The sequence below is a fragment of the Phascolarctos cinereus genome, unplaced genomic scaffold (genome assembly GCF_003287225.1).
Source record: "Phascolarctos cinereus isolate Bilbo 61053 unplaced genomic scaffold, phaCin_HiC Scaffold_3;HRSCAF=262, whole genome shotgun sequence".
Lineage (NCBI taxonomy): Eukaryota > Metazoa > Chordata > Mammalia > Diprotodontia > Phascolarctidae > Phascolarctos > Phascolarctos cinereus.
In genome coordinates this window covers 69969173-69981519 of record NW_027555736.1, presented here as the reverse complement: position 1 = coordinate 69981519, position 12347 = coordinate 69969173, and the positions used below count along the sequence as shown (strand labels likewise).

The window sequence follows — 12347 nt, the reverse complement described above, 5'->3', positions numbered from 1 at the left end:
CTTGGGCTGGAAATTTGTTTCACTCTGTCTTTTTGTGGCTTCTGCTGCTTCAGAATTTGTTTAGAGCCATTTTTTATCAGTATTTGGAGGGGTTGGGGGAGAGCTCAAGCCAGTCACTGCTTTCACTCTGCCATCTTGGCTCCGCCCCCAAGAAGGTGGTATTTTAGCTGATATTGGAAGGAAACCAGGAGATGAAGATGAGGAGGGAAAGCATTCCAGGTATGAGACAGCTAGTGAAAATGCACAAGGTTGGAAGACAAATTACATGGCAGCTGATGTCCTTGGGTCAAAAAGTACATGGAAAGGAGTAGGGAATTCTCCATTCAAAGCATGATCAATAGGATTTGGAAACTGATTGGATGTGGATAATGAAGGAGATAGCTCCATGGTCTCATGCTTGACTAACTGGGAGAATGGTGATGTCATTAACAGAAACAGAGGAGGGAAAAACACCCAGCAGGTTTTGGAATACAATTTGTTAGTGATACATCTAAGCAGGAATGTCTAGAAAACAGCTAGAAACATATATCTAGAGTTCAGAAGAAAGGCTAGAGTTGGGAGATACAGATATGGAAGTCATCAATATAGATGTGATAGCTGAAGCCTTTGGAATGGATAAATTCACCATTGAAGAAAGTGCTCGGAATGATGGAGAGAGGGTTGAGCCCAGAATCTTGGGTAATGCATACACACACACACACACACACACACACACACACACACACATGCACACACATTTGTACTGTGGGAGAGGAGAGAGGTGGAGTAGAAACAGAGAAGTGAAGAGAAGGGCGTGGGGAGAACCAATAGAATATATCATGGAGGCCAAGGAAAAGTGAGTATCAGGAAGGAAAGGGTAATTACTAGTCCTACAGGGGGGTCAAGCAAGGTGAGGATTGAAGCTAGGTTGAGGTACTGGTGACCTGGAGACATTTGTTTAAGGAGAATGGTAGTGGGCCAAAGTCTTATTATAAAGACGTAAGGACTGAATAAGTGAGTAGAGGCAATAGAGGCAGTAGAGGCAGCTAGTGCATGAGCATTATCATGATAAAAGGACTGATCCAGTCATCATGCCTAGATAACAGCATCATGATTCAATATCATTACTTTTGCTCTGGCCCTGTAGTTAGCCTGTAGGTGTTTATTCATCTCATACAGCCCTGGACTAGGCACTGTGAGGAGCATAAGACGTGGACCCTGCCCTGGAAGAGCCTGCAATCGAATTGATCATTAAGTTTTTCTTCTGCATTTGAATTCCATCTTGTTTTTTTCTTTTGGTCAGGAAAATAGCTGGCACCAATGACTGTTTCCCTCCTCCCCTCCAAGCTGGCTAACAATGGCAGAAATTAGAATGGATGTTTTTTTTAATGGATTTTTCTTTGCTTAGAATGCTGCATTATTGCTTTTTAAAATATGCAATGGCCAGATATAATAAAGACAACTTGACTATAAATTGTAGCTTTCCAGATGTTACTGATTTTATTTAGTTATAGCAGCTGCTTTAGAGAGGACCACCCTCAGTGGCTATGGAGTCCTCTGGTAGTTGAACATAAAGGTCTGAAATTACAAAGAGCAGGAGGAAGACTTCAAGAATCCTCCCTCCTCTCCACTCCTTCCCCCTAACACTACACACAAAAATCTCTCCTCATCACTTTTTCTTTTATCCCCCTTCTCTCCAGTTCCTATTCTGTCTCAGTAATGTGTCCTCTTTGCTAAAGTCAGATTGGTACAAAGAAATGAGGGCTGGCTTCGGAGTTAAAAGACCCGAGTTCCAATCCTTGTTCTGCCCATGTGTGCCTTTGGGAAAGTTAGTCAACAAGCATTTATTAAACATCTATTTATTGTTGTTGTTCAATCACTTTAGTCATGTCCAACTCTCTGTGATATCATATAGGGTGTTCTTGGCAAAGATTCTTGGCAAAGATTGGTTGGCCGTTTCTTTTTCTACTTCATTTTATGGATGAGGAACCAAAGAAAACAGCATTAAGTGATTTGTCCAGAGTCACACAGCTAGTGAGTGTCTGAGGCTGGATTTGAGCTCAGGTCCTCCTGACTCTAGGTGCAGTGCTCTATCTAATAAGCCACATAGCTGCCCACAAGCATCTATTATGTATCAGCCATTATTCTAAGAGCTGAAGATGCAAAGAAAGGCAAAAAAAAAACCCCTAACTAAATAAACAAAACAGTTCCTGCTGTCAGGGAGCTTACAGTCTAATGGGGGGAGACAACATGAAAACACCTAGGTATGATGTACATAATGAACAGAAAGAAGGCTCTAGTGGTGAGGGAGATCAGTAAAGACTCCTTGAAGAAACCTTGCAGGGATGAGGAGGGAGAAAATTTTAAGTTTGGGGGACAAGGGAACATGCTCAGAGGCAGGAGATGACATGACAAGGAGCAGGGACAAGGCCGATGTGATTGGATCACAGAGTGTATGGGGGTGAGTAAGTTGTAAGGAGCCTGGAAAAGTAGGAGGGACCAGGTTACAAAAGGCTTTGAATGCCAGAGAATTTCATGTTTGATCCTTGCAATAACAGGGAGCTACTGGTGTCTATTGAATAGGGAGTGGCATGGATAGACTTGTGTTTTATGAAGACTAATTTTACACCTGAGTAGTAGATGAACTGGTGTGGGGAAAGACTTGAGACAGGGACACCAAACAGTGGGTTATTACAATTGTCTGGGAGTGAGGTAATGAGGGCATGTACCAGGGCAGTAGCATTGTCAAAGAAAGGTGGGGCATATTAAAGAGATGTTAGAAAGGTAAAATTGACAGGACTTAACAACAGGTTGGATATGGGGGAGGGGTGAGAGAGCCAGGAGTCAAGGATGACATCTAGGTTTCAAACCTCGGTGACTGGCAGGATGGTGGTATCCTCAAGTCTTCAAAGGTCAAAATTGGAGAGAGATCAGGGGAAAAGATAATGACTTCAGATGCGGATATGTTGAGTTTAAGACGTCCACCAGGATAAAGTCCCTGGGCCTCAGTTATCTCATCTCTGAGAGGAGGGAGGGGGTTAGACAAGATGCCCTTTGAGGTTTGTGCTAGCTGGCAACCCATGATCTCAGCCAAGCATTTACCTTGGTTCAAGTCTTTCCTTTTCCAGTCTGGCTTGGCCCTGTGTTCCTCCTTGTGACCTGGTTATTGGAACTTTAAAGCTAGAATGGATCTTATAGGTCAATTAGTCTGATCTCTCTGCTATTTAGAATTTGAGAAACTGATGCCTTTGAAGGGCCAGGATCAGAATTCTAAATCATGAATGGATCCTGGAAGGGAAATTGCCTTTATTTCCCAGTTGACTCTTCTTCTGCCCCTCTGAGATCATGGGAAGTCATATGAGATGCGAACATCCAAAAATGCTCTGAGAATTTCCTCCTACTCTCAGGTGTACATCTGCCTATGAAATGATGACAGTTTGCCTTTGTTGATCTGTAGTTCTTATCAAATGTCAGATTATGCTTATATTGCCGTTCCCTGAATTTTAGCAATGCTTAACATTTCTCCCCCCCCCTTCCTTTTATTTCATCTGTAAAAATTGATGACATCCACAAAATTAGAGGCATATGAGAAAAGAGAGAAGGCTTGGAGGCAAGACAAGTCAAAGGACCTTGATTCAGACCTTGAGGATCTCAATTTCCTCATTCTGATTGCCTCTGAGGACTTGAATGGGGGAAATATTGCATTTCCACTAACCTGTAACTGAAACCTAGCCTTCCCTTCAATTATTTAAAAACTCTAGTCTGAGAAGACATGGTCCAGACAACCAAATTAATCCATGTACGGGTTTGCTGGTAAATGTTTAACACCTGGCTCTTCCCCCAAAAAAGTATGCGGGACACATCTTAAAGTTTAATCTTTGTTGCTAACTTTTTCTCTATCACTTCCTGAAGTCTAGACAATCCACAAAATGATAAATCTGGCCTCGTTTGTAGCATTTGCAGATTTCTAAATGTCCACCTTGAAAATTTAACAATGGGCTGTCCCCAAACGAGTAGGAGCTGGCTCTGGCATGCTGCTGGTTCCATGGCACAAATAATATTAAGAGCCCTTGGATTAGATGATCCCTAAAGATTCTTCCATCTTTAAAGTATGATTTTATGAAGTGGCAGGGACACACTAAAGAATTCTTGAATCCTTCATCTGGTCACAATGCAGAAAACTCTAGTTTGATGGGCATTATTAGTTTTGCACTGCTTAGAAGAAGTGGGGAGAATGGAATGCTAATTGCAAAGCAGTATTATATAGTGAGTAGAGCACTAGTTTGGCAGTTGGGAAGATATGGGTTCAAATCTTCCCCGAGGTACTTACTGGCAACTGTGTGACCCTGGGCAAGTGACTTAACATCTCTGGGGCTTAGTTCCTCACCTGTAAAATGAAATGATTGGACCTGATGACTTCCCAGGTCTCTATCAGCTCTAAGGCTATGATTCTATGAATTAGAAGAAAAAATCGGAAAGCCTATTTAGGATTTTTCATGGTGGTTGTTATTTCCTTTGCATGATGCATCTGGTTTTACTTGATCCATTTGTTGTATAACACATGTTGATCATTGCTCTAGGGCCTTGGTGGAGGTTGCAATGACTAGGGTAGGAAAGAATAAGATGGCAGCTACATTATCTTCTGTCCCGATTAGGCCAGATGGTGTTTTGGAAGCTGGACACGTCATCCTCAAAATCATTTCCAAGTATATTTTAATGTTGGAGGTGAAAGGGGACTTTAATGATCCTCCAGTCAACTCGCTCATTTTACAGAGAAAGAAACTGAGGCCCAAAGAGACTCAAAATCCTGAGAGTAATTTACTTTTCAGCATTAGGTGACAATTGATATTGGATGTATGTTTTTTATTCTATCTATATATCTTCCTTCCTTCCTTTCCTTCTTTCTTTTTCTTTTCTTTTTTTCTCTCTTTCTCTTTCTTTCTTTCTTTCTTTCTTTCTTTCTTTCTTTCTTTCTTTCTTTCTTTCTTTCTTTCTTTCTTTCTTCCTTCCTTTCTTTCTCTCTCTCTCTCTCTCTCTCTCTCTCTCTCTCTCTCTCTCTCTCTCTCTCTCTCTCTCTCTTCCTTCCTCCCTCCCTCCCTCTCTCTCTCTCTCTCTCTCTCTCTCTCTCTCTCTCTCTCTCTCTCTCTCTTTCTCTCTCTCTCTCTCCCTCTCCTTTCTTCTATCTATACACATATACAGTATATGTCTATCTATATACCTCTCCCTGTGAAATGTAATCTCTTCATGAACAGTAACTGTTTCCTTTTTATGCTTGTGTCTCTGGCGCCTAGAATGATGCTTTCCTTCTGGTAGGTGCTTATAAATGATTATTGAAATGAATTGAGGTCTCTGTATATTGTAGTTAATCTGGATGATGAATCCTTGTAACTGTATATCAAGTGACACTGTATACCAAGAGCGTTGTATAAAAACATGCTGACTCCAGACAAGGACAGGACTGAATTCTATTATTTACTCTCTTTTTCTTTGCAGATGTTTGTGAAGCCCTCAATGTAACAGTCTCACCAGGACCAATTGTCCAATATCTGGAGGGAGAAAACGCAACCCTTTTTTGTCATGTTTCCCAGAAAAGAAGGAAGGACAATTTCCTGGCTATTCGTTGGCTCTTTGCACTATCTCCATCACAGGAGAAGCTAATGATCAAAATGACAAGACTGAGGATGGTTCAGTACTATGGAAATTATAGCCGCAGTTTTAACCGTCAGAGACTTCGTCTCCTGGAAGAAAGGTATGGGAGAGTGTACAGCCTCTCTGTTTTAAACCTTCAACCAACAGATCAAGGGAGGTACATATGCAAAGTCCATGAGGTCGGCAAACACAGGAGTAAGTGGACCACGTGGTCCAATGGTACGGCAGCTACAGAAATCAGAGGTAAGGAAGACTCTGGCCCTATGGAGACAAATGCACAGTGGGGGCAGGGCCACATCACGGCAAAGGACCAACGGTGTCTGTGCTGTATCTGCCCAATAGAACGTAAGCTTCTTAAAAGCAGGAACTGTATCATTTTGCACTTTGTTTCTGTGGTTCTTAGAACAATACTCTTCCTTTGCTGTGCCTACTAAGGGAGACCTAGGTGGGGGAGGAACCAAGCTTAATATTCACCACTGTATGTTCTGCATACGCCTACATGAACACTTGTTGCCTCCCCCAGTAGAATACAAACTCCTTGAGGGCAGGAATTGTTTTGTTTTGTCTTTGAACCGCCCCCCCCCCCACATGTAATACAATTCCTGGGCACATAGTATGCGCTTAATAAACGCTTGCTGGTTTATTGATTGCTTGATTTTGGGTCCACGAAACAATTATTGAGGTTAAAAGGATACTGAGGGCAACTGAGTAAAGTTCACAGAGATCCTGGATCTTTTGTTGTTGTCCTTAGGACATTATGATTCGATCAGTGCGTAAAATACCCCCACAGAATAACTCACCTATACCTGTAGTCTTAGGTAGTTAACTTCCTGGGGCATTGAGAAGTTGAGTGTCTTGCCGAGGGTCACATGGCTAGAATAGGTAAGAGATGGGACTTGATCTCAAGTCTTTCCGATGCCAAAGCAGGCCTTCTGTCCGCTGTGCCATGATCTTCTGAACAGAATAAAATTCAGTCAGTCAATAAGCATTTATTAAGCATCTACTATGAGCCAGGCACTGTGCTAAGCACTAGGGATGCAAAGAAAGGCAAAAGATAGTCTTTGTTCTCAAGGACCTCACAATCTATATTCGGAGTTGAATAATTATTTGCTCAGTTTGAGTTCTTACACACAGCTCATCTACATTTTTTTTTTGTTCATTTGCTTGTTTGTTCTTTTGGAGGAGAGGGCATGCGGGTGAATAGTCCTTTATCTTAATGGTTGGGTTAGTTTGTAAATTGCAATCAATAATTGTGGAGTTGGCTTGTGTTTGGTTGAGATGGCATCCCATTAGGAAAAGACCACTGACCTAGTAATGCAACAAGGGCTTCAGGAATTAAGTTTTAGTAATTATCTTCAGATTTGCATTTTGACTAATGTCATTTCTATGAAATGTATCTCAGCTGGTAGCTTAGCCCACTGGGAACATCTGGGAAACAGTTCTATCCTTTAGTCAAGAGCTAAAGAAGAACTACCCATATGAAGATACCTTAGAGACCATCTAAGTTCAGTCCCTGAATTTTGCTAATATGGAAATAGGAAGAGAAACACATACAGTTCCTTTGCCTCAACCATGTTACATGTAAAATGGAAACAATAATATATGTATAAAGTATTTTAGACATCTTAGAGGAAAATGCCTTGTTAATGAGGAATACTTTTTTTCATAATATAAGAACATGAATAGGAGAAATATTTTTCTTTATTGATTAAAGTTACATCTTGAGTTATTGGGAAATTAATCATGCTGTAGGTTACCCAGGTCAGGAGATGCCCAAGAAGAAACTGACAATCTACCTACTTTGATTCTATGTATGTAAAAACATGGAAAACAGTGAAGGGATTTTATTTTGATATAAAATTGAATAAATATATAATTCTTATGATGAGAAATCATTTTTTCAAATGGAGAGTTTTTGTTAATGAAGACATTTATGTTAAAGCAGTCAAACTTAATTTTCCTTTTGAATTTTCTGGCTCTATTGGCCTTGAGCAAAGGCTCATATCCAATGTACAGTTGTAGAATTTTTCTCCCTATGTAAACATAAATTCATTAAACAACTGAGTTTCAATACAAGCACATATCTTTCCACCATCAAGGATAGTAAATCATATAGCTGGTTGTTATGGAAGGGGGGGGGCATTTCCCAAAGTAATTTGTAAAATAGCTTCCTGTTTATCTACTTTATTTATATTAAAGTATGTACTAGAGCCATATGTTGAATAGTTTGGCAACGACTTCTCTGAACAAATTAGAGCCTTCTGCATTCACTCAAAGCAATCATCCAGTCCATTGTTCAATGAGAACTTACTTTCCATGATTTAAGTTTAGATTCACTCCAGTTAGCTATTTGGATAAATGCTCCATTGTGCATATAGCCTTAGGTAGTTTGTGGAATTCTAATGGCAATTGAAGTCTTCCTTTTTTGAGTTTCTTTCTTATGCTTTCATTCTTTCCCCCAATTTCTCTCCCACCCCATTGCTTTAAACTTCTCTCCATTTTTTTCTATGTTTCTTTTCACTTCTTTTGTCCTCTTCTCACTTCTGTCTCTTGACATCTCTGGATTCTTTCTAGACTCAACTCAAATGCCCCCTTTCTGCAGAAGTCTCTTTCCCCCAACATCTGAAGTCTTTCCTTCTCCTTTATATGTAGCTTGTATTAATCTATTTACATTTTGTCTACCCCATGCTCCATTACTATGTAAGCTCCTTGAGGAAGTATTTTTGTCTTTTTATCTTTTTTCTGTTCTGAGTACTGAGCTCAGTGCTTGGCTGTCCAGGCATATCCGGGCAAATCCAAAGTTAGTTAAGTTTTTATTAAAAGTTTGTGAATTGATTGTCCTGGGATTTGAAGAATGTCATAAATGTCCTGAAATGATATTAAATAGGAATTTTCATAGATTGGAAGGGGGTGATCTTCATAGCTCTGTCAATGGCTCATTAGTGATAGTTTTCATCAGGCACTTCTGGGGCCAGACTACCAACCATGAGAAAGGTGGATTTTGCAAAGTACTAAACTGAGAGTCAAGAGACATGGGTAGCATAGTAGCCTTACATCATTACCTCATTGTGTGACCTTGGGTAAGCAGTTTCTTTATTCTGGGCTTTTGTTTCTTTAAGATTTGTACAATCACAGAATCATTGAATTTCCAAGTTGGAAGGGACATCAATAACCACCCTAGTCCAACTCCTACCAGCTACCTAAAAATATTCCCTACTACTAACACTCATCAAAAGTGGTTGATTAACCTTTATTAGAAGACCTTCAGTAAGGGGGAGTCTACCACTTCTTGAGGCAGCCCATTCCATTCTTGGACAGTTCTAATTGTGATGAAGTTTCTCCTGACCTCAAGCCAAGATTTGCCTCTTTGAGACTTCTACTTATTGTTCCTGGTTCTGCCCTGTGGGTCAAGTAGAATAAGCCTACTCCTTCTTCCACATGACATTTCAAATGAGAGGGTTGGATTCAATGATTCTTTCCAGCCCTCGACTGGTTTTACCCTTTACCCTGCCAATTTCTTACTTGGGTTATGACCTTCTTTCCTTACCAAAAGCTGGGCTTACTATACAGGTTTGTATTTTACGAGCCCTTTAATCATCACATGAGCTAAGTCAGAGTGGGTAATTTTAAAAATAAGGAGTTGAAGATGAGCAGTTCTCCCCCTCCCCCATTTATTAGAGGTCAGTTCGCGTAAGAATCTTATAAAGGGAATAAAAGAATGGTCACTCAAAGTAAAAAGCCAGAAGCCAGTTTAGTGAGCCATGGGATATCTATCCATGTCATGAACTACAGAGGAGATAACTTTGTTATCTGAGTGCTTTGCAAACAGATCCCTGTTTAAGAGGTATGTGAATGTGGCTACATTAAAATGGTATCTATTTCCCAATGTGAAAGGTGATCTGGCATAGTAACTAGGGGGTTTGGCTTTGAGTCAAGAAGACCTGGGATCCAGTCCCACCTCTAACACATGCTGGCTATGTGACCCCAGTCAAGTCATTTAACCTCTTAGTGCTCCAGGCAACATTGTGGGTTACAGGTCAGGCACTGATGTCCCTTGGTAGAGGGACTTTCCTTGTCAGAAATCTCTTGTGTCAGTGAAATCATGGGTCTGGTCCAAAACAAATGAAGAAATGAATGAATGAGAGAACCAACCCAATTATTTTTCCAAGTACTATTTCACCATTTCTTCACTATTTTCTTCTCCCCTCCCCACTCTTTCTATCTGATGAAATGAAATTTTAGATTTATTCTTCAGAGAAAAGAAATAACATGGTCCAGTAAGAGTAGGTCTTGGAGCCAGAAAGATTCAAATTCAAATTCTACTTCTGATATATACTGGCTTTGGGACCTCAGACAAATCACTTTCTTTCTACATTCTATAGACCAATGGTTCCCAACATTTTTGCTCCAAGAACTTTTTTTTAACAACAACTAAAAATGTGTTTGAACCCCCAGGGTAATTTACTACTCATGATATTCTTCATAATTACTTACTGCTTAAGTCACCTTTAAAGACTTTTTAGCAGGAACCCCTGGGACCACTGTCATGAATCCCCAGTGGGTTCAAGTTATCCTTCAATGGGAACCACTCCTCTAGGAAAGTCTTTAAGACTGTAAGTTGCATGAAAGTCCTGACCTGAATTGGTGGAGTAAGTTTCCTTACCCAGGAATTTCCCATACTTCCCTCTTTGTATTCAGATAAGCCTCTGAAATTTCAGCCATTTGTCTGAACCAGCTTTATCTTTTTCTCTTGTTTAATCCAACAGACATTTAGTGTTAACTGTGTGTAAGGCACTGCATTAGGCCCGGAGGATATAGCAACAGAACTTAAAAAACAAACCCTGACAATCCTTGCCCTAAAAAAGCTGAAATTCTACTGGAGTGTCTACAGAACATACCAAGTAAGTAGATATCTGATCTTTTAAGGAGAGAGAGAATATACTTGTAAGTAAAGAGATCAGAAAAACTTCTCTTAGGTAGGAGATGGTACACTAGCTGAATGCAAAGGAGAGTTAGGGATGCTGAAAGGTGGAGGTGAGGAAGGTGTGCATTTCAGGCATGGAAATTAGGCATCCCGATTTTCCTCATAATTGACTCTTCTTCTTAAGCACATTTGCTCAAACTATATATTCTCTTTTCCCCTCCAAAGTTCCTAGAATGTCTACTTGAAGCTAGTTGATGAGAGCCTTTCCTTTCCATTATTCATTTAGCTTTGTAAAATCCATCTCCTTCAAAAAAATTCAGATTAATTCATTTTCTTCAATAGCTCCTTTTCTGTATCTGGCACCTTGCTGGATGTCAGGGATATTAAAAAAAAGTAAACCATCCTTACCTTCATTCTGTTGAAGGGTAGAACATGTGTGATGTTTGATTTAAGATAAGTCATGCAGGGGCAAATGTGAGATCTATAAAGGGATCTAGGAAGATTGAAGGAAGGAAGGGAGTACCAACAATTGAAAGGAGGTGGTGGTTAGGAAAGGTTGCATCTGGGAAAACAACTGAGCTAAGGCTTGAAGGGAAAAAAAAACTTCATTAAGTAGAGATACTAACGATAAAAATAATATTTATATTGTTTGAAGATTTGCAAAATGTTTAATATGTTGTCTCATTAGATTTTGATCTACACACCCTTTAAGCTGCTACTGTCTCCGTTTTACAGACAAGGAAACTGAGGTTGAAAGAGATTAAGTCACTTTCCCAGGGTCCTACAGCTAGTAAATGTCTGAATCAGGATTCAAAATCAGATCTCCCTGATTCCAGGTCCAATGCTGTCGGCATTCTGCTACCTTAGTGTTTGTTAGATATAACAACAACAACACCAGCAACAGCCACAACTATCATTTATGTATCACGTTAAGGTTTTCAATAACAATAATAGTTAGCATTCATGTAATGCCTCAAGATTTGAAAAGTGCTTTATAGATGGGATCTCATTTCATCCTCACAAAAACCCCGTGAGGTTTGGGCTATTATTATACTCATTTTACCAGACACAGGTTGAGTACTTATCCAAGGTCACAAAGCTAACAAATATCTGAGGCAGGATTTGAACTCCAGTCTCCCTGATACCAGATCCAAGTCTCTATCTGCTGTACCACCTAGGTGCCTGTGCAAATACATAGTACAGGCAGATGATGACAGGATGAGATTCAGGAACAGTCAATTATGCAGTGTAATGGTAGCATGCATGGAGAGGAATTGTACAAAATTATGCTAGAAAGATAGATCAGAGCCATGTTGTGAAGGATCTTAAATGTCTATCTATGGTGTGTATATATATCTATATATCTATATCTATCTATGTCTATATCTATATCTATGTCTATATCTATATCTATGTCTATATCTATATCTATATCTATATCTATATCTATATCTATATCTATATCTATATCTATATCTATATCTATATCTATATCTATATCTATATCTATATCTATATCTATATCTACATCTACATCTATATCTATATCTATATCTATATCTATATCTATATCTATATCTATATCTATATCTATATCTATATCTATATCTATATCTATATCTATATCTATATCTATATCTATATCTATATCTATATCTATATCTATATCTATATCTATATGTTATTCTAGCTGGAATGGGGAGCCACTGGGGGTTTTTGAGTAGGGGAGTGACTTTTGTTCTTTAGGGAGGTTATTTTGGCATCTATATGAAGGGTAGATTGAAGAGAGAGAAGA

At 39.5% G+C, this 12347-nt stretch overlaps 1 protein-coding gene across 4 annotated transcripts in view; it reads left to right on the top strand.

The window, feature by feature from the left end:
- VSTM4 (V-set and transmembrane domain containing 4) overlaps positions 1 to 12347 on the top strand; it is a 161706-nt gene that overhangs the window by 14809 nt on the left and 134550 nt on the right. For all 4 annotated transcript variants that reach the window (XR_013485216.1, XR_013485215.1, XM_078150904.1 and 1 more), the window contains exon 2: positions 5473 to 5871. Coding sequence is in view for 2 of the 4 variants with exons in the window: in XM_078150904.1 (XP_078007030.1) it covers positions 5473 to 5871 (399 nt within the window). In the remaining 2 variants the exon portion in view is untranslated. The remainder of the gene's footprint in view (positions 1 to 5472; positions 5872 to 12347) is intronic.